Source organism: Dufourea novaeangliae, unplaced genomic scaffold (assembly GCF_001272555.1).
Source record: "Dufourea novaeangliae isolate 0120121106 unplaced genomic scaffold, ASM127255v1 scaffold187, whole genome shotgun sequence".
Classification (NCBI taxonomy): Eukaryota; Metazoa; Arthropoda; class Insecta; order Hymenoptera; family Halictidae; genus Dufourea; species Dufourea novaeangliae.
The window spans coordinates 2,730,355-2,754,986 of record NW_015374075.1 but is presented as its reverse complement, the minus strand read 5'-3'; the positions used below and the strand labels follow the sequence as shown (position 1 = coordinate 2,754,986).

The 24,632-nt window shown below is 33.1% G+C and overlaps 1 protein-coding gene across 1 annotated transcript in view; it reads right to left on the bottom strand.

Moving 5' to 3' along the window:
- The window catches only part of LOC107190544 (tubby-related protein 4), a 74,074-nt gene that overhangs the window by 33,799 nt on the left and 15,643 nt on the right, over positions 1 to 24,632 (bottom strand). Inside the window, exon 2 of the mRNA XM_015579359.1 lies at positions 18,457 to 18,624. Within this exon, the coding sequence (XP_015434845.1) occupies positions 18,457 to 18,624 (168 nt within the window). The remainder of the gene's footprint in view (positions 1 to 18,456; positions 18,625 to 24,632) is intronic.

Here is a 24,632-nt window from a genome sequence, read left to right as displayed (position 1 = left end):
AAGAATCATGTAATTCTGATTCGATTAATCGGTCGAGTCATTCCATGCAGCAGCCCTACACTATTCACTCAGTATTCCATATACGTAGTTATCATTTTAATCGGAAACTCCGAGTTAACGAGTCCATGACACAGTCCCGTGTATTTCCATTTTTAGGTCTGGTGTTGCGACACACTTTAATATGTCCAGTTCGCTGGAAGTTAAGTGCTGATAAGATAAATACGCAGTCAAAGTAGTCAGATGTAAGCATAACAGACAAAAAAGTCGATAGGAGTGAGCAATACAAAATAAACAATACTGTGCACAATGATAGCAAATATATTAGAAAATTAAGATAAAAATACAATTTTCTGAAATAATTTCATTCTTATGTTTCATTTCCACGGAACAGGAGAAATAAGACTGCAGGAATTATTTGAAACAATTCAGAGATACCAATGAGCTATTTGCAATTCAATCTACTGACATCTTTGTTTTACTTACATTATAATATTTGCATTGAAGCTTGTACCAAAGACTACTTCAACCTGTATCAAAGAGGTGCTTTTCGTTTCAATAAGCTTTGTTCAATATAAATAAGTTTGTTCATTCCTGTAAAGGTTCGAAGTAGAAGTTGCACTTTGTAGAATTGAATGAAAATCGTACGATACAGTAAGAGAAGTAATAATGAAATAAGACTTATTACGATACGAAACAGACGTGAATTTGGAACAACAATATTTTCGTATATTTCTTATATTGTGTAGGTATTATTCATGTATTACAATTAACTGTATCCCGGTGCACTGTTAATATTCGAACACATTTATAATATAAAAATATAGATACATATTTTTAGATAATTAATAGTATAAAAATGTAGCTTTTTTTATTTGTACATTTTGACTATACATATTTTATCCATCATTGAATGTAGGTAACTTCAGAAAATTAATTGTTATCAGATCAATTAAATTATTTTCAAATACAAATATTTATAAACATTCGCCATAGTTACCATAAATATTCCGCTTTGTAAATCTTATATACAGACGAGACTCTGTCACTGTTGCAATAATTTTTCATAAATCTGTACCGTTATAATAATTCGTATAAAATGTGCGTGTCACGAAAAATGTATAGCAGGTAAAACATTGAGGAAACCGTAACATATTTTACATATATGTATACATACAGGTATTACAGAATGTTTTTCCGCCCTATAATTACGCTGACGACTTAATGTCGACCGCCATATCACGTAGTTAACTTACAGTAGATTGGCCTTATTTCAGTGATGCCGACGGCGACAGAATATAGCGATGAGTAGATTTCGAATTTTATACGTTCATATCGTACAGAATTGTCTAAAGGTCAGTATAGTGAAATGTTTACTGAAACGTAATGAAGATGTAATGAATTAGATATAACGTAGATTTATTTTACTTGTAACTTAATTGAAGTCTACACAGAGAAAACAAATATTTATTTCATTATAGATTATGTAATTTTGCCCATAAAAATCTGTATTTGCATAAATATCAACAATGATCAAGACGGAACAAGGATGAGAACAGTTAATAGAATGATCACTGAATTGTGTGTACGGTATTTATACTGTATGTAGTATGGAATGTGATGTATAGTATACGCTTTACGTGGTTTTATGGTTATTTCTTCAATCCCTATTTTATTCATTTAATGATTCTTTTTAAAAATATATTTCATAAAAATGGAAACCACTGTCTTTGAAAGTACCTTAATATAGGCAATAGAACAAAAAATATCAATTGGAATTGTTGATTACGGTTTAATAGTATTTTGAAGAAGATACGAAAAGTTATCTTTGCAAACACCTCACCACTTGCATTTTAAGTAAAAAATGGTGGTTGAAACAGTAAAGTAACGCAAAACAATAATCAAAGCATTTGACAAATATAAATTTCTTTTTGACTATTTTACTGTTATTATAAATTGTCAATGATATCACTAATGAAATAATACCCTCGGAAAAGGTATGATCGGGTTTCAAACGAAACAACAACCGCAGTAAACTATGTATGTAGTATAATTACTGTTAGAGAATCGCAGTCAACATATTACGAAACAACTAACTGGTTATAGCATGTATTCTTTACTATAAACGTCTTCTTGTATCTAACAATATTCTAAGACGTATCTATAACTGCCAAAAGAAAGTTGAAATCTTTATTCAAAAGGTCAAATCTTATATCTGGAAAACTTTAACAGCTTTATTCTGTATTCTGTCACATACTTTTAGGTTACACTGTTGTCTCCGCCAATAAACTGGGTTAGCTTCTTGGCACTGCATGCTAAAACAGATGTATGTAATGTACTGAAATATTCAGCTTAATAGCTTGAAAAAGAAATGTCATCTATTAAGAACGATTTTTCAGTAACAAAGTACGCTTCATTTATTTAGTTATAAGTACAGTAATTACTAAATGTACATACATGTCACGAAGATTCAGCTTTTTATAAAATGATACGGATAACAGTACCAAACGTAGCGATGAAGAATAGCAATAAGTGTTCCATAAAATATTCACTTTTTGAAACCAGTACTGACATATTTTTCTACGTAAAGTTTTGTATTCCGTGCACATAAAAGAAAACCAATTTACTCAAAACAGATGAAAGGGTAGATGTACTAGTTTTGTCCCATTCAACCTCTTCTGAAGGCTATGGAAGGCAGTTTGACCTTTCAACTTTAAATTAAATTGTCGTAAATTTAATCTGAAAGAATTCGTTCCGGGGAACTTGCATCGCCGATCCAACAGTTAAACAAATAAAGTCGTCGAGTTAGCGAATGTCAGGAATGTCCGAAAACAACTGTACGAAATTTAATGAAATTGTAACTAACGGCAAAAACAATTGTTTCCTCTACTCGGGAATTATCGATATTTCTTTATATTATACATTTATGCATTTTGTATATTTCACGCAAAACCAGGTGTATTTGCCTAGTTATCGTACACAATGCACTGTGAGGTATCTAACTGGACTATTCCCAATTACATATTCGTAAATTACTTGCTGTATGAAAAAATGTTTCAAACAAATGTTCTATGGTATCAAGGGGAATATCCATATGTTAGATTAATTATTTGTTTTTTTATATTATTTACACATAAAATGTTGAAGGTCACTTTGATTTCTTTTATTGGAATGCCTTATATTTTTGTGTGGGAATTCAATGAGCATTGAAAATTGAGTAAATAAGTATTAACGTATAATGGAACTAAAGTGGTTATTTATTGAGATAGAACGAAAGATTTATTGTGAAAGGTATTTTATCGAGTTTTATTGAACCATCTACGACTCCAGAAAACGTACAAGATATCATTAGTGCACGTCTAATAATCATTTTTATTAGTATACTCGAAAATATGTACGTGTTCTTAGTCAAACTATTAGATGTCTGTGTCAGTAATAATGGTCAACAATTCCAACACATTTTGTAACAAAACTTTCATTATACATATCTCAATAGATACTCACTTTGGACCTATTATGCCAATATTTATTTATTCAGTTTTTAATGCTTATTTAATTCCCGCAAAGAAATATAGGTTATTCCAACTAAACAAATAAAGGTGACTCACAAAACTATATGCGTATACAATGTAGAAGAAAATTAATTATTCTAACATGCGTTTCCCTTGACATCAGACAACTTTCGTACGAAACATTTTTTCGTACTGTAAGTAATTTACGCGTAATTTGGAATAATAACTCTCGATAACTTCAGTTCCCAGAACCATCCTGTGCACCACAGAAAATTTACCAATACATTAACAAGCACGTAACATTAATTTTCAAGTTACCAAAGACAAATTCGATGGCTCAAAAATTCCTCGAAAGCCATTCTCCAACGTTTCACCGTGGGTGCAGCAAATCTGTAAAACTCGAGAGGACCTATTATCAGGGACCGTGACATCGGGGCGTCTAGGCTTTGGGAAGAAAAGTGAAAACGACGGGTAACGATGTAACTGATCGTGAAATTACTGCCGAGAAAAAGTGAAAATCGCTCGGACGGTCGATCAACGACGTCTCCGTCGGTAGGTATAATCGCAGTATTGATTCGAAAAGCATCGAACCGCAGTTGCTACGGCCTAGAACAGAAATAAGTGAAAATACGAGCTTATGCCCGCCGATCATCTACCCGCGCACGTGCAACCTCACGGAATCGTACGATTCGAAGAGTAGAGCTAATTTCTTGTTCGTTTCGGATGGTTGAAATTTCATTTCGTTACGATCGAGCCGTCCCTCAGTATAACGAAATAGGGAAATATCGATCAAAATTAATAACTCCTTTTTCTTCACGTATAAACTTATCCCTTTTTTTTTAATGCACGTTATATACCAGTATTCTAGTTATCTTTACGATTAATTCTGTATAAATGAACTTTATTACAATTTTTTTTGGATACTTAGCATGGTTTTATTTTTAATCATTATAAATCGGTTTTATACATGTATATTGGAATAATTTGTGGTTAAATACAAAAGTTGGGATTTTTTTATAAGTATACAAAAGTTGTTATAAATATTTACTAATTTTATTGTGGGTTAACATAAAACATTGTTCTTTCTATGAAATGAAATTTAACGAGGTAAATAAAACAGTATGTAGAAAAAAGATTAAGAGCCAATCATGGTTTGCAGCTTTATATTTTTGCAATTTCCTGCAAGATTTTTCCCATCTTCTATTTAAATCTAAGTGAATACATGCAGCAAGTTTGGAAACAGATTCGTTACAGTCATCCTTCAATAAAAACTTTGTACAAATGTGATTTATCAAAACATTAACTTTTACGGACTTGTGCACAACACGCCAGGCTTCAAAACATTCGCTGTACATGAATGTATCTAAAAACACAAAAAAAAACTAATTTGCGCAAAAAAAGAATAATATAGAATTAAAGTATACATAATTTAAAGTCATTATACAAAAAAACTGGAAATACATTTTTTGACATACTTAAAGGAAACCTTAATAAAAAATCCATTACGAAATATACCCATATCTTCTATAATTAAGGCACTATTCCATAATCAACTTATCCATTTTATTCTTATAATACCGTTGATTGATATTATAAACAAAAACTTTAATAACAAATGAACTAAAATATATAAAACAGGAAAATGTATATGAAATTATTTTCGACTACGTTTTCCGTCTCCGTGTAACTATTGACGATTGCAACATTTAATTGTTTTTTAATATGTTCATAGCGGACAGAAGTGTGGCCAACAATTTTTCATAGGAAAAAATTCCCTGAAAAACATTTTTTTTTTTAATTTAGAACGGGGATCGTTACACTGTTCGCGGCTCGTTTCGCCAAGCGATCGTGTTGCGGTAGCAGCAGTGACTCTTATGGCGATTACGTGTCCTAGAATTGGCCTTGCGTCGTTATCGACAAGGCGGAGTCCGGAACACGTCGTAATGAGCGACACCTTGATGAAATCGTACATCGATACAGCAGGACAATGTCGGATACACGGGTCCGAGATATTAACGTCTCGGCGAAACTTGTGGGTCATCGTCGGTTCAGACGTACGCGGTGACCTAGACGACCTATCCAGATCCCCAGTGCCATCGCGTTTGTGTGTTTGACGTTCGTGTTAAAGCAAAGGTTAGACCAATCCTGGACGAATTTCGACCTGAGAAATGCAAATTTATTTCCTCCCTGATGTTCTTCGTAACGGAAATATTTGATGATGGTTGGAGCTAATGAAAAATTTAATGACGTCGTTGTTAAACCATAATCTTCATGCATACTGACATTTTTATGGATTGGGTAATTTATGGAAGTAAGGTATGACAGTTTACTTCTTTCGCGACAAATTTTATTCAGTAGAATAAAATGAAAGTTTTAGTAAATGTGATTGAACTTTTATCGCGGTCTAAATGCATAAAATCTTCAGTCGAGTCATTATGTATTGTATCAGGTAGAAATAAAAGGGCACAGGGTAGAGCCTGATTAAAATATAAATTCAGATTGATTCGGTTAGTGTGTCTGTTCATTGCATTTCGTTTCTACTTACTACCATGGCGAATACACGCATTTCAGATTAAATTTGAAAGTCGATTTTCTCGAAAACGAAGTCTCAAATGAGAAAATTTCATTGTATATTTTTGACTTATTTTTTCACATAGAATCACACCGTACCCGGTTGTACCACTAGTTACATAACACCCTGTATATTAGTGTCTAAAATTGTGAATTTGTATGAACATTTGCAGTCTATTTATAAATGTACAAAACTAACTTTAAACGTCGTAAAAGTTTAATTCACGCGAGGAAAATGGCAGAATCGTTTAACGCAATCCATTAAATATATGTGTGTACCTAGGTGTATAAATATACAAAGATTTATGAATGTTTGGTGTCTGCAGTCTCATTCATTTATAAAATGCAATATAGTGTACATCTGTAGATACATATTCATTCCAGCATGATTATTTATTGATAACATATAAAAATTGTAAAAGAAAGCCCTAGTTTGGAAAGGAGCTGGGCTAAACTTGGAAACTGAATATTTTCTGTGGAACTTGCTTTAGCTGTTTGGTCAAAGCTTTTGAGGGTTTCAAATAAGGGCGACGGCGATAAAGCAGAGCCAGGTTCAGAAAATCGCTTGAATGTATAAATCACGTTCGATGACGCAAGAAGTAAGATGGCATAAAGTACGAGGGAGGATAGAGATTTTAAAACATACTGGAACCTTCTGAACTTGAATGGAAATCTTCGAAAAAAAAAGAGATTTAAAACCAAGAAATAAATACTTTCTTAAGTCTCAAAAGAATTGAAAAAATATAGTAATTTATTGTTCCTCGATTAATGTGAAATTCATTTTCATTTGTAACATTTCTGCTGTGTAATGAACTTTCTAAATTGTTGGATTCTTATTTAATCATTTTATATTCTACGTAAAAGTGTTATTATGTACTCAACGTTTCATTTTAATAGAAGCTGGGATAAAATACCTTGGCAAGTGGTAGATGGAGGAGAAAAAGCAGTTACGAAGAAAAGATTGCAATTTATTCTCGGACACAATTCACTAAATTGTGACTGAAATGTCTATTACAATGTATTTCTGCTAAATTTATGTTTATATATTGTTAGTGTTCTTACTACTGCGCGTAACCATGAGTTTAGTAATAGCAGTAGTTATACAGTAACAGAGAGCATGGGAATAAATTGTTCTTTATTTTCGACATAAACTACAATTAATAAAATTACTCAGAATTACGATAACTTCGTAAAAGACACATTATTAAAATTCCTCTATTTCTATTAGCTTGAAGAATTAAGCAATAGCAATAATAAAAATTCTAGAGTTTAATAACTGTTATATTAAATAACACGTAAGAATATATTGTAGATGGAAATTAATTGCCAATTATTTATGAAATACGGTAAACACATACTTCAAATAGGGAATCGGAAGTTATTTACAACTTTACTTACTGGATATGAAGAGAGAAACAAAAATTCTTTATAATTTTCATTTTGTAAATAAATAAAGACTATTTTGCTATAAAAATAAATAGAATGGTAAGAGTAAATATATTAATAGTCACGTGAAATTTAAAGTAGGTAATTAAATTCAAGAAGGAAAATCACGTCCAACGATACGTTCCAAATCATTCAAGGAACAATAGAAGGAGCTAATTCCAGTAAAGGAGCTCGAAATTGGAATACTTTTGCAGGGTTGAGAGCCACTGTCTTAAAACAGCACTGTATGCCAGATCGATACTATGTCGGCTACCCTTAAACTCTGAAATGTGAACCGAAGCAAAAGCAAAAGACACGTCTAATTTTTAGTAATTATGATCTTACCAGACAGAATGTTATATAGTTGGTACTGCCGTTACTTGTCACGAACCGTTAACTTTGTGACTTGACAGACACGGTTTTATACTGTATAGCAAGTAGTTTCGAATTTTCATCGAATCACGGGGGGATAATTAAAATCGAGATTAGGTATCACGAATTGTTTAAACTTTTGGAAAGTTTTCTCGTTAGATTTTAACAATAATACGTACGGAAAATTTTCCCGTTACTGTTGAGAACGATATTACTGACATACTTGCAAGAGAAGAACTACCCTTAATAGAGAAATTAATAGAACTGAAGGGAGTGGTAGTATAATCATGGCTAAGATATTTGACGAACATGATAGAAGGAAAAATTGAATTAGCTTTAAAAGGATGTATTAATTATTATTTTACCGTGGATTTTATGCACTTCTTTTAACTTTCTGCAGTGTAATTTGTTCCAGAACAAACTGGATTATTAGAAAAAATGTCTGAATTTTCTCGTAGAGATCACTGAATTACCTTAACGGAAGGTTTTTTAAAATTTGTTCTTAATAGTATCATAAATCCCTTAACGAAGGAATTCTTACGTTATGTTTCTTTTTTCTTGTGACTAAAGGTACAGTAATGTTGAACTAAACGTTGCACTCTTTAATCTTATTAAGCCTGTACCTCATCTACGCTAACATTCAATGTTTATAACATGAAACATAGTAAATTTGTGGTAACGTCAAGAGAAATTGCAGAAAAATCTCTTCAATCTTATTTATAGATATCTAGAATTACTTCGGTGATCAAAATTAAGAGCAAATCGTTGGGTGAATCTTCGTGGCCCCGCTGCTAACTGCCCAAGATGAAGATTATACGGACAAGAGAATTCAGTATTACTAATTATAGCTATTCAATACAGTGATTGCTATAATTGCTGACGACTATTAGAGAATTTAATAGGTACCATGTTTGATGCGAAGAAAACAAAATGTTGAATATTTTCTCACATGAAACTGTACCCACGTTTCCTAAAAGTTTATTATTATACCTTATTGATCGTTCTATTAAAACTCTTCGTTCTTTATAACATAAATTTATATATAGCTGTTTTTACATTAAAAATAAACCATCACACCATGATGTGCTAATATCGTATGATAACATGCAACACTTTCAGTATAATTTTTCAAATTTATCAAGAATAATAGATTGTAAATTACTGAACACTGCCACAAGCACTTAATTGCATTCAGAAACTAATCTAATGTGTCTTATTTTAAGCTAATGTTAATTTGGTGCAATGTTTCTTATTAATCTCTAATATTTTGCGACAGAGAATACGCTGTCAATTATCTGCTTCACGATATGTTCATAACTTACGTATACAATCAAGCTATGAATATTTATGCAAATTCTCATTTTCATATCTAAATTTAGAAAAATTGGAGTAGAAAAACTTTGTTTCATCTATTAAGGGATTTACGAAGACGAAGACGAAGCGTTAATTTGTGAAATTATAAATATAGTAGCAATAACATTAACCTTTAGCTAAAGGGTTCAACTAAATATATTCTGGATTTTCCCTTTTTGTTTTGTTTCAGATGTTTAGTGAACATAGCATGGTGGTATTGTTTGCAATACCTTTGTACCTATGTATCTATAATTATTTTTCCTCAATGGTTATGTTTATTCGTTGTATCATGTTCTATTTTCGCGATGTCATCGATCAAACGGTCCTTAAAGATGGTAAACGATTATGGGTGCCTCAAAGTTAACGATTAAAACGCGCCACCGGCACGCAACTCGCGCACGAACGCATTACGATACCGTACGCTACTCTGAACTTTGATGTCGATTTAATTAACACCAGCATGAAGTCAGAACTCTAATTCGCAGCAGCGTCAAGAAACTCCGAAATTCGAAATGTTCCATACGAAAGTGCGCGAACTAATATTACAACAACTTTAGACACCAGGATAGAGTTGATTAAATATTAAGGTTAATGCTCTTAATTGAAATGATTTATTGAAACAAACTCTAAGGATTTCTATGTTGCAAGATGAATGCAAATTTCGTAATATTCACATTGGAACTATACAAAATAGACCAATAGAAGTTACCACGTAGATTATATTATCTATCACAGAAATGTGGAAAGAAGAGGAAACTGCGAGGAATATAAGCTGTTTAGTGTAAAAGCAATTATCATATAGTCATAATGTTCTTTTGAACAATAAAATTTTAATCGAAAAATTCTTTTTGTCCTTTCTTAGTTAAGGAGATACTTAATGTGATAAATTTAATTGGTTCACTCTGTATATGAAGATCAGATTTTCAATATTAAAAGAACACAGATACATGAGCAAACAATCGGTAGATGCTTGAAGAAAATGTTAAAATATTATATGTACTAATAAGTTATTCATTATCTTTTGGTAAACTCTGACCTGTTTCAAAAGAACTCAAGTACACACTACATCACGCTACTTTGATTGAAGAAAAAATCATACATGTATTGTAAATTTACATTTGATCACAACCTTATTAGAAACATAGGGGATTATTTATTGGTAGATTTAATGGATTGTTACGTATTGTGAATTACACTTATATTTGTAAGTGATTTCATCTCTAATTTATGTTGTAAGAAATATAATCTTTTATTAATTCCTAGTAAGAATTTAAAAAATGTTGAACAATGAATAAGCAATCTATTAAATGTGTTAAAGTATAACGTTAATCAAAGAATATATAATACCTTTAAAATGAAAATGTTTAGCGTACAGAGGGTGTAAAATAAGAAAGTTACTTTACAACATGAAAAAGACAATGTCAATGAAATTTTGTTCCATCTGAAGCACTTCTTAATATTAAACATTAAATTGGCAAATACACAAGTATGTACCAATATATCTATATTTGTTTATTTTAAAAATAGTAACCTTTAACAGTTTTTATAATAATATACGTAATAATAATGTTTCACAGTAAAAGACGACCCACCTACGAAATATGAAGTTAAAATAAATTGAATATACAAGGTGTCCCCACAATCGCGGTACAACTGGCTGGGTGGCGATTCTACAAGAAACAATAAACCAAAAAAAGAATAAATTTTGTTTGTTTGAAATTTCGTTTTCGAAAAATCGGATTTGAAAGTTAATCTGGAATGTCTGTATTTGTCATGGTGTAAGTAGAAATGGAATGCAATGATCAGACGCGGTAGTCAAGACCTATTCAATACTTGCACGCATAGACAGTAGATTTTCGAATTCGATTATCTCGAAAACGAAGCGCTAAATGAAAAAATGTTAATCTCTGTTTTCGACTTATTATTGCATGTAGAATCTCCATCCGGCCTGTATAGGATGATCCACTATTTGATGCAAAATTAAATCGAAAATTTAAAAAAGTTTCTATCAAGTATATTAGTATTTCAAGTTCTATTTTTGATAATTGATTATTCTTGAAATTTCTTCAGCATTTATCGTTGGTGTGTGATACACCTAATTAATATTTGTTTATTGCAACTGGAATTATTCCAAACATTTTAGTGAACTCCCGAGAATATCGTTTATGACACGAACATAAACGCATCCATACGATCGGATGCAGTTCGATTACGTTTTCCTCGCCATCATTCATACGGACACGCCTTTCTCGTTTAAAATTTCGACATTACGCTCCACAGATTCGGAGAAAAAGGATCGTAACTGACTTTTAGATTTATTCCTTCAGGGAATAGACAACGGACGCTTTAAACTGACGAATCTTCTAGTGATTCTATCGTCAACGCGCTGAAGTGTCTTATCTTCCTTTGAAGCATTGATTATTTAAATTATTTATTGCTATCTGGATGGTTTATTATGATCTGTGAATCTATAGTAAAAGGCTTTCGACGTAAATTGTACGTTATATTTATCCTATGTATTATTGTATATTATTTTCAACAACTTAGAAAATAAAGATTGTACTAAAGTTTAATACTCTTTATGTGTTATCATTAACATATTGAGATCCATAGTACAAAACATAAAATTTTGGAGGTAGTAAATTAAGGAGATAGTACAAAAAAAATGTTTTTCGCTTGAGGCTTACTTTGCGAGAAAATTGACTTTGTACATTCATCTGACCTGTATGTATTCGTGTCCACAGTAAGTCAAATCGATAGGTATTAGACAGACACGTTAGGAAAGTCCCATTGAAACATACGCGTATCCAACAGATTTTCAAAATGGATTTCCGCAAAAATTAAGCCTTGCACGAAAAGATTTTACTGTACAACTTCGACTTATTTTTGCATAAAGAATCATCGACTGTCTACTTGTTATGTGATTACGGTTACGATTTTCTTGTAGTAATTGGTTCTTGCATGTAAAAATGATCATTGCTGTTCCGAAATTATGTTCGACCAATCTGCTGCAACAATTACAGAAATATTACACGTTCAGTGTTAAATCAGTTTTATCTTAGGTACCTGTACGTGTTCGCAAAAGTTGTTCGTTAAAAGTGGGGAGACCACACGAATACAGCAGCATTTTTACGAGACAGAGAAAGGTGAAATTGGAGTGGTGAAATATGAAGTAATAATGCACGAAATATAGTGGAAGGGGTTGCGTCAAAAGTGGAAATCCTCCGATTTGAGGGCCGCAATATTAATATCGCAGAAGCGAGCGGGCGTAACATTTGCATATTTGTTCGGAGTTACAGATCTTGTGATGTATGTATTTCAGAAAGTTGCACGACACCGAGCCAGAACAGTCGCGGTTCGTTAAAACAGCCTACGGCTTAATATCGATTCAGACCCTCGACAAAGGATCTGGCACTGTTTGCACCCAGTTTACCCTCGATGAAAAGTTACACGAAAGTGTATGAGGAAATAAACCTGGTGTATACATATGTATACATATACAGGGTGTCTCATTTAACTTGATCACCTCAAATAATAAACTTAACGGTACACTTTATGAAAACTTTAAGGCGTGGAACTTAAATGGCATCAAGGGGCACATCACATAAGGTACGTGTTTTTTTTATGGGTGAAGGCATTTCACGGATTTCAAGGTCATCTTGATTTTTTTTAACTGAATGAACTATTTTTTGTATTATAGATCAATCGACTATCAAATTCTGCGTAAAAATGTGTTAACCTTCATACGCCCTAAGCTTAATAGTTAACGAGATATTTACAAATTAATTTTTAATATGAAACAGCATTTTTAATTTTTTCTGAAATAAGAATCCATAAACGTAACAACTTGATGAAAATACTTCAATTTATAAATTCAACTAATTTTTCGTTTTTTATGTTGCAATTAAAGTTGTGAACAATTTGGGGAAATGCATTGTTGAAGCATTTTAGGCATCGTTAGAAGGTAATACTAACCAGTCATTTTGACCACTTTGGTAGTTCTTGTATTTTACTTTACCCGTTTTCTATCTCCCTTCTAGTGTATTGTTCAATAAAATCAAAATGTTACTGTTATTACAATTATTATCCACTTTTTCCTGAGTAGGTACTGTATGATTTTTTAATCGTTGATTTGTATCAAAAGCAAATATACATTGTGAGCCAGAAGTAATAGGGTATAATAATAGTGGTAAAACAACAACAATACTAGTGAAATTATAGGAAGGACTAACTAAAAAGCGGCGGAACCTGGAAGCATTTCCATATAGGTATCGAGCAGTTAAGAGATAAAGTTATTTATTCTTTATTTCTATTTTATTAATTGTTACAAAGATCAAGAGGAAAATGCATAGTTGCCATTGAAGAATTAAGGTTACTTTATTTAATGCAATGAGTTTATTTATAGATTATTCACATCTACAGGTGGTGTAGAATACACGGGCAAAGTACAGTGTGCAGACAAACTATTTCTAAATCTTCCTTAACTAATGCATTTCTTTGTTTTACTAATGCATTACTAATGCATTTCTTTAATTGGGTCCAAACACTTATGCTTGTAAGTAAAATATAACTATACTATCGATTGTTAGTTCTTGTTTATAATATGCGGTTATATAAGATGGATATGAATCAAATTTTTACTTTTTCTGGTATAATTATTTCATTCATTGTTCTGAAACATTCAGTTTTCAGTTAACATAAAATTGAAATAATTAACCGAAGTGCTATTATTAGTATCGTTTTCATAGTACAAAACTGAAGAAATACAAAATTTTATTCAAACAAATATTTTATTATTCAGTTATGTAATAATTTTTCTTGTCCGAAATAATTATTTAGCGTACTGTATTATTTCATAATGTCAAAGGTAAAATGAGTAGTACCCATAACAAAAGTACAAGAAGTGGCCTATTAAGAATTGGCTTCGCTCGGCCAATAATAAAATAATAATAATCACAGTAAAGATAATGTACTACCCTAATACTTTCTGGGCCGCTCCGTTTTCACTTACACAAAGCCATAGTTTCACCTTTAGTTCGTCCGACGATCGGGTTCCGCGGGTAAACGGTATTCAGAAAGGCGAAAAATTTCCCGAGTTCCCTGAAAATATCTGGTCCAGGAGCTTTATCAGTGGGGTCGCATCCATCCAATTGCTTTCTCAATTTAACGCGTTCGCGTCATGTGATAGGCTGTCATGGACTGGCTTCGGCCAGATAGGGGCTGGGTACGCCAGGGTACAGTTTTCTCTGCACGTGTTCGATAACTTCTCGTGGGCTTCGTTCCGCGCTGCCGCAAAATGGGTCACCGATTGAAAATTGCCGGGTGTACATACTCGGTAGGTATCGCCGGCCGCGACCTGTCAACGTGCAACACCGATGACTTCGTATCGAGTGCGCTCCGCAAGGGGTGAGCCGTAAAATTAGGCCCCCCACCACACGCCCGTCCGACCACGGTGGCTGCGACACTGCGATACGATGTCCCGTCAACGCGCCACATCCAGCATCGCAAATTTATTATCGCATTATGATACGTTCAGCTGACTGGAATTGCTCGATTTAGACCGACGGATATTGATTTCCGTTTACGTAATTCATGGAGTACGTAACGTCGAGAAATTCACACCTCGAAGAACTTTCAATTCCTTTTCGGTGTTAATGGAGTTTTCGTACTTGTTGCCCCTCATAAAATGGAAGCTGTATTTACCCCCTTTTTTTAAGGCGAACCATAAATCGGAGATTTTTTGCATTTACAGTAATGTTGCGATGAGTGCAACGAACTCGGGTCCGTTTCGGAATATTCGTGGCAAAGGTTCTCGGCTCCTCATAAATTTAATTTCTGCACGAAGCCGAGCCTCTGCTTAGCTTCAGTGTACTCTGTTTTGAATGGTTCCAGAGGGTCCACCTCCTCAGTAGTGGGAATAACGCCGTTCTTCGTGTCGCATTCAACGAGGAATCACTGTATTTTATAGTGCAATAGAGGAATTAACACATTGAATACAGCATCAAAAATCGAAGGATGTCCCAGATGACGGATTTTTTGACAAAATGTAGGTATCATTTTATGCTACTCTTGATATTTTATAAGGTTTTAAACAGAAATAAAATTGTTTTTCATGAAAAGAAAGCATGACCGTGGACGCATACGTAACCAGCTATAGGAAAGGGAATATCGCCATGACGCGTATGTTTACGTCACCCGCATTGAATGTGTTAACAAATAATCTCAATTATTATGGGTAGAAATTACATGTATTAGATACGTATACCATTATTAGACTGCGGATTGTTATGCAATATGAAAGTTTCTAAAATAATTTATAAAGACCGGAGCAATCGTAGAAATTTATTTTCTCTCTTAATTATCGTATTGGGTTCAGAATAAAATAGAAAACTCGTTGCATCTGATGAAAGTTTTGTTTTTTACTGTATTTCATCGAACCTTATACGCTCTAAATGTATAAAATCCGCAGTCTAACCATTATTTTCGTAATGAGATAGTTCTATACAATACTTCCGAGAAGTAAGTTTTACATTTTCTAGCTGGAAAAGTAGTATCGAATCTTGGAGAATGACAGCAAATATAGTTCACGTAATAGAGATTTACATGGAAAAAATCATCTATAACTGTTAATGACAAGCAAAAAAAAATTTTAGGCATTTATAATGGTTATTCGTATCCAAAGTAATTCACACAAAGATATTAACTCTTATACCGTCACTTTTTAAATTGTGGTTATAACAGTTATGGTCTCTGAATTTAACTCACAGGTCTCGTATACCAACACGCAAATTCCGTCTTAGGGAATCAGCGAGGTATACGACACATTTAACAATGAAATATACACACACCGGACAGAATAATAGGAATTTCGCTTATCTACCTGCATTCGGTTAGAACATTGTTTGAAGATTATTCCGCTTTCGTTATTTTCACATCGTGGTCGATGAAGTTTCTCCGCTTTAATACACGCGATTATGCGCTGACAAAGGTTTTCAGATAATGTGATCGTAGAGGTCTTGGGCCGTGAAAATTAAATTTATACGTATCCAAACGTTTCGATTGTCAGGGTGGATTATATTTTATGAAACTGTAAACCTTTGAATGTTAATAATTAAGATATGCGTTCACTAAGTTGAACTCAGTTGTTTATAAATTTGTTAATGAATTATGCTTGCTTTATAGAACTCGTTGCGAAGAAAACTAGTTCTTTTGAAAAATATTGGCACATATTTTAGTAAAAGAAATCTAATGTGGATGTTTGAACTTGAACTTCTGGTTTAATGAAAGTAAATGTTATTAACGAGTAAAGCTTTTAGTATCCAACTTGACATCTATCAACACTATAAATGTGGTTACACTATATTGCAGAATAACAATAATATCATTTTATTTACACGTAATTGTTATATTTATTTAAAATAAAGAACAATGATTGATTCTTCACTATCGTATACTATTTGTCATTTTGAACTAGCTTTGTTGTTTTGCAAATTTTTAATTAATTTGACTTAGTTATTAGTAATAGGTAAACATACTTTGTCAATTTAGTTTTTACTTCAGCTGAATTTAATTTAAGGAACACTTATGTACCTACCACTTTTTGTGGACAGTGTACAAGGATTAATTTTTATCGCAGGGGCTCTTTAATACATACGTCATCTCTTTCTATAAATAAGAAGACTAGCTTTTCTACTTCGAAAAATCATAGTTTCACTTTCAAGTAAGTACCATTTTGCGAGAAATAAGTATTTTAAAGATATATAAGTATTTTAATGAATCTCTTTTGTTACTGACAAGATTTTTTTATCTTCAGGGTGAATTTAAGTTTAAATCGGTTATAATTAATATTTATTAATGTTAAAGTAATTAAATCAGTTATATCTAAAATTCGTGAATTCTTGTACTACATAATTTCACTTTTCAGTCTCTGTATTCCATAAGAACGAAAATAATAAAATGTGCCCTCATTTGTTAACTTACTTATGTTAATAACATTTCTGTAGTGTATTTATAAATCTACCAAGTACAGTAGAGCCTTCCGTATACGAACAACCTTTCTCCGAATACACTAATATTCGAACGTTCTGCTATCCAAACGTTCTGTTGTCGAAGCAGAGTATCTACCAGCAACAAATGTCTTCTTCTGTTGCAAATATCTAGTTCTTACACACAATTTATACTTGCCTCTGTTCGGTCGTATTCTACTCATTGTCAGTTACTTACATCGAAAAATTGCTTTAATTTAGCAGACAAAAAGATATGGGATCCATAAATGCTTGAATAAACTGTCAATTTTCTTGGTGTCTATTTCAATAAATGAAGTTTAGTATAGAAAAATTAATTGGACTATTATCAGTATTATCATCAAATAAGGATAACACCGATAAATACGACAGAAGAACTAAACATGAGATTAAAAAACAAATAGGAGTAAACAGATCCAGGATATCTTAAAGGAATTATTTTCAGTATGCCTAAACGATTGAAATGTGTGATAAAACAAAAAGGTAAGGCAACTAAACATTAAAAATATAAACATTAATTATAAACAATGCGCAAAGTGCAGATTTTGTAGGATGTTCAAATATTTTTGCAACGTAACAATTGGGTATGATCCCATTTAATCTTTAATAATGTATAATTATTTCAAATTAGTTAAATAAGCTATACATGTTTGTAACCTACAATAATTAAACTATTAAAAGACGCAATTTCGATTGCATTTCCTTCACAACTAATAATAATATACGGCCTCAAAGTTAAACATACATTAGTGTCCGAATCTTTTTGTAATTCACTGTATGTCTCCGTATTAGTGCGGATACGGAAGACTCTATTGTATCTGGATTTTCGTGAGTGGTTAGAGCATATCTCCAAAGGTCTACGCAAGAACTTTTAACGACCGTAAAACCAATCGAGGTTGCATGAAATTATCCGGTGCCACAAGTGTATTCGTGTTAAAATCAATTTGATTTATGGATCGTAGAGCCGGGGCGGCGGGTCTTGATTAAGAAAGTTTTTAAGTCAACATTTACGAAATGCCCGGTCGAAGATCGCGGGGATCCAAGGAATTAGAACTATCAACGTTATTAATCGGTACCTTGGCTCGAAAAGAACGGGCAAAACAGGAAATTAAATGACACTCCCGTCCGCGTCTGAGTTACCGAGATCGCGTGAAAAAGAGGTGCAGGGAAAAAAGATCGAGCTAAGAAAAATAGCAACTTACTTCGCTCCGATGTGCCCGAAGGTTGTAATTTGCCCTCAGCGGAAGTTCCGTGGTCCTCGTTCGACAGTGGGACGTAGTAAAAGTCACCCCCACGAGGCCACGAGCGTTACCGGTGGCCAACCATCCCTCCTGATAGTAATTTGTACGGTCTAGTTTCCATCCTTCGTCCTGTTAAATGAGAGAGGAACGATCGTTACTCCGTCGTCTGTGTTTACTGAAAAACGTCGGGGCTAATGATTTCCGGCAGCTTTCGAGCAACGATAAGATTAACATCGTATTTAACTATAATATCACTATTCGCAGTGGGTGGTCAAATTATTAGAGCCAAAGTATGAATTTATTTTCCCTTTTTGTGTTGACAAAGTCATGATGTACAAAAAAAAAAAAAAACTTAAATAGCAATTATCCACTGAAAATATACGAAGAAATTAAAGTTTGCTCATGCAATTAGGAAAATACAGTTAAAATAAAGTTAAAATTGCAGAACCGTCAAGTTACGCAGATGGCTTTAATAATTTGATCGCCCAGTGTAATTCGGTTTCAGTGGATGATCAAGTTATTAGTCACAGTACAGAAACTATAGTTTTTGTGTTTGTGCAGAAATGAAATCACGATATCAATGTTTCTATACTGGATCACTTTATACAATAATTACCCACCGAATAAAATTGTAAAATCGTCAGTTTATGCAAATGGTTTTAATAATTTGATCACTGTATTTTCAGTTAATTAAATAACTCTAATAATGGATTGGCATTTTTATTGCGAATTATTGGTACGTGAAACGAAACCGAAGAAGGAAACGTTTCGTTATTTTTTTTATACAACGATTTTCAATAATTAAACTGACCTTAATTCTTTTTTAGTGGACAATCAGACTTTCTTTTTGTTTCATGCAGGTGTCAATATTGCGTCCCAAAGTCCTTAACACGTATGTTTTAGTGGTTCACGACCTCACACGCTGAATTAACTTTCTATGAGTAGTTAGATTGATATAAAAAGATACTCGTATCAACAAATAATGGTCTATTAAAAATAAAGAAATATTAACGGAGGTAACGGAAAATGACGCAGATTTGTTTACAGATGTCAACTATTCGATGGCTAAATTTCGACTGACGATTCTAGCTGGATGTGACGATGAGAAAAGCTGCGAAGAAGGGAGACTCGTTGGCTAAGTCCTAACAAAATAGCAGGTGTTTCCTTTATGGCTAATTGGTAGCATCACCGTTGTAGGTGTGTCACATTCGAACGAGATAGAAAAATGGAAAAAGAAGCTTCCTTGCTTGCACTTACACATTATTTCTGTATTCCTGGAGTCAGTCTTTCTTTAAAATTAATAAAAGGCACCTATGTATATCAACCTAAGCGCACACTCCAGCTCTAATCTAAGGTATGGAATATCGTACAATATCACACAGTTCTTGGAAAGAAATCGTTTTAAAAACTGTTATATTTGTTTCCAAGAAAATCGGATAGACTTTACCCAAAAACGAAAAGATTTAGAATCACATTTTGGTATTATTATATTTTGCAATATCTCAGGCTCTTTATACAGCCTAAAAATGGATGAACACATGTTAAAAGGCTGTATCACCGCCTTATTAAGAAAATAGTACATTATTCATTGCTACACTTCATATTTTAAAACAAAAATGGAAAGTGAAGATCGGTATCTATTCCCAAAACTCTGGTTCTAAGGGTCTTCGAATATAACTATCCAGAAAGATAGACAGATTCGATGCACTGTAATTTAAATACACAGAGCTGTTTTTCCAGATATTTTACGGACATCCTGTATCGTGACAGAATAAGCAAAGTATTCATAACGTGCGACATATATTATTTTAACTTTCCGAATTTGCATGTACTAGGGTGTAAATTGAAGGTAGATACTCAAACGCCTAGAGCTTCCAAAATTCTCCACTAGGTTGTGATTTATTGTATCGTGACAGAATAAGCAGACTATTCATAACGCGCGGTATATATTATTTCAACCTTCCGAATTTAGGGAAATTCGTAGCGTTCATTTACTTCGGCTTTGAATGCATAAACCATCCTTGAATAAAAATCTGAAAGTCAAATCGCACAGGAAGATTGTACAAACGAATCTTTTCACGCACCAGATAATCGAGGTGCCGGCTCCATTTAATTAAAATTTCGTTCGTGGTCGCAAATGAACTAGTGGGACACATCTATGGAGAATCCCACATGGATTATTGTTGTGTGACTAGACCATTGTGAACGCATAAAAATCCAAAGTTCCATTTGCATGGAGAGTGTTGTGAAGAGATCCCATTACTATTGCTCTCGCAATTCTACTTGTTTATTTTCCCCTTTTTCCGTGAAAATGTTCGTTGAAGACGGTGAAATTCCCATTTAACAGCACCTTGTTCTTGTCACCATGATTACCTCCTTTTGAATAGCCTTGAATTTCAAAGTAGAAAAACGAATGTCAACATTAAAATTGGTCTTATGAAAGCATATTATGAAAACTAATAATTCGATTATTTCCATGTTTTTCTACGTAAAAATTTGTCTGCTTACAAAGAGAAAATAATGGTATAAGTTAGCGCAAACTAGATATTAGTAGTACATGTAAGTAACAGCAAATAATAATTAAAAAGAATTATACAGAATGATGTAGTGAACGAGTAACGAAAATTGTAGTTTAAGATTATTAATAAGAAAAATGTGTCGTACAAAGCGTCTCATTCTTTCGTTTATAACTTTCACTCACCAGGTCATGAACATAATTAAGAAGATTGTTTTCGTATGACATAATGAAAAATTATCTACACTTATTTGTATGTTTACTTACTAAATACGTATTTCTGTGAAAAAATACATTTTGGTCAGCTTTAATTCAATGTCTATACTTTTGACAGTATATTATTACTATGAATTATTATTAAATTAAATTATTTACTAACCCATAGCATAACACTGTCCTACAAATTTTAACCTTGGTTCTGTTGTGCAATATCTTATGTTTAAATCTATTTGTTTCAGATAAAATTTGAACGAACAGTAAAATCGTAATTACGTCTGGAACCATAAAAGAAGATTTACTTTCTTCATCCTTAACCGCAGGCCACTAGTTCATTTCACTATCACCACTTAGTGGAGAATTTTGGAAGCTCTAACCGTTTGAGTACCTTTAATTAACACCCTATTTCCGAGACGATAATGAAAAACAACATTCAGTTGATTATTAATAGTGTTACAAAGTTAGTCGCTGTTGGATTGTTCATCTCCGAGGCGACTGGTCTGTAGTTACGGTTTAACTTTAACGGGTTACCTCACGGGTACTCGGTTCAAATCAATAGTCCCAATTTAGATTAAAATTCTTCTCAAGTGATATAGCCTTTTAACAAGTTCATACGGAATGTTGTTTAAAGTAATTTAAAAAAGGCGATAAACTTCTTAATTATTTAATAATACAACTTAAGTATCTCATCAATGTTATATTTTAAATTAAAGTTCCCTAAATTACAAATGACTATATAAGAAACTCCAAAAACTTATCACGAATTTCCGCATGATCCGCTCTATAAAATTAGCGGTACAAAAAAGTAATTCAATGTTATTACTGTAATAGAGTGGTGACAATTTTTCTTTAATACAATTTCCGGCTGTTCCCTTTTTCTATAAGCAGCAGAGATTATTATTTTAAACTATTATTATTATTATTATTATTATTATTATATATATTACTATTATTTTAAACACCTCGTATAAATTTCGTGACCCATATAAATTAAAAAAAGTAATTCACAAAATTGAACCACAGTAAAACAACATTCAATAATTACAAAACCTACTACGAAGTGTATAAACACCACAATAACAATATTCCGTCGCAAAATCAATAACCAAAAATAATTTCGTTCAATAGGAAATCATTGGCCAGCGTACATCGGTCTCTAGTCTGAATCATTAAATTTTCCGTGCAATTTGCATTACGCCTCATTCAATATCGGTTGATATAGTTCCCGTCTCCTTTCGCGGCTGATGGTGTCCCGATATAGAAACGAGGGTAATCATTTCCACGATCGATCGGACAAGACCCGAATCGAAGCGATAACAGCTTCCCTGAACCATATAAAATTTGTATTCGACCAGATTTCGAGTCCACACGAATCGTGCCGGATTATTGTCGCGCGTACAGGTGGAGAGAGTGCCTATGCTACCTACCTAAACACGGCCGGGAGTGGCATTGCTATTCGTCGGCACGTAACTCTTCCACTTAAGCGCGGCCGCGTCAGGTGGCGGTTGGGGGGAAGGAGAAACTTCAATGTTAGAAGGGTTTCACCCTCAGACCTGTCATACATATGTAGGCGTAATTACTCTAGCCGGCGCGAACCCTTAGAAAACTAAGCGGCGTGGCACGGGTTGGGGGAAGGGTGGGGGTGGTTGATTTCGACTACCGGCGACGCTGCCAACTATTCGCTCCCGCTGTAACCGCCGCCGCGCGCCAGCGTTCCTTTTTCGTACAATGAATATAAAAGGTCTGACATCCTTTCAACGGCGTTCAATCGTGAAAAGGGAAACGACAAGGTTCTCTGAATTAACACGATGCCTCGTTTCCTTTCGTTTCGCGACTGATGCGAACATAATGCTCGTTTCACACGATACTCTTTAATTAGTAACTTTTCTGTTCGTCAAGTGTGCTAGGATTTTGATTGTCTGACCGGGTAATCGGTCGATATCATTTGTTAGGTTATTGTGTAATTCATTTTGTTTAGTAATACTTATGAGCATGGAATTGGCGTTGAATAATCGGGCTTTTGGAATCGTTGTACAGTTTTCGATTAATCTTCCGTATTAGGTTGTTAACTAAAAGGTCTGTGGACTGCTCGTAAGTGTTGCTAGGGTGTACAGAGGTTATGTTGCAAGCCGATTCTTTTTTTGTTTCTCACAAACTGATCATTTTACTATGACAAAATATGTCGACAAGTGCAATCTTGTAACCACAAGCATTTGTTTATTTTGATTTAAAATGGCACCTGATAAGAGCATATCCGTCATTGTATTGTGCTTTTCTTTAATTTGGAGAAGATGATAACAGGAACAAATCGATTCACTGAAGAACCCTATGGTAGTCGGGTTGTATCAGCAGACACATCTGAGAGATAGTTTCAACAATTCAAAAATGACGATTTCAATTTGAAAGACAAAGAACGCGTTGAGCGACCAGCAGAAATGGAAAGTAATGATTTGGAAGTACATATTGCTGAAAAAAGACTCGACCTAATCGACTAGTGAACTTACAAAGCACCTTGGAGATGTAAAATAAAAATACAAAAAATGTATATAATTTTATCAACTAGTGATGAAAATTATTGACAAAATAGAATATAAATTTTTTGAAATTCCACTTTGTTTAGATTTAGTCTTTGGAGGATAATAATGAAATAATTTATGCACATATTAAATTAGTACACTTAGATAAATTGACTGATATAAAATGTCATTGTCATAAGGAACTAGCGACAATAGAATTGAATAAACAAGTATACAATGCCGGTATTATAATGGGATTTTGTTCTCTTCTATTTTCTTCTGTTTGTAAATTTTCACCGTAATACATAAATGATTTGAAATATATCATAATATATGATAAATCATAAGAAATGAGTTGAAAATACATCATAATTGTAAATGAAAATGGTTGTTTGTACGATAAAGTAGTGCAGAATATTTTACGGGCGATAAACCGATAAACAGCGTTCCTTTGAGTTCCAATCTGAACAGTTGGCAACCTTCCCACTGATTGACTGAACACTTCAGCCCCAATTTATTGGCCACTTCACAATGTATCTTATTCGAGAACAATAAGTTGACTCGGCAATTAACTCTGTCCTCTTGACGCGAAGATCGCGTGACGGGAACAAAGAATTTTTTACCTTGTACGTACTATCAGATGAAAAAGCTGTATAAAAAGCACTCGTCTTGATCAGTGCAGTAGAATAGAGATGATTGGAATACAATTTTAAAACTATATATGTGACCTATTTTTATGAACTGTATGCTGTTGTCAGCATAAACTATTAAATACTAAAAGAAATTTATATAAAATATAACTTTCTGCAAAATGTAATTCTATTTAAACGTGTCATCGATTCATTTTTCAGCTTATTTTAAGGTTCTATAGTATAGAGTATTAGTATAAA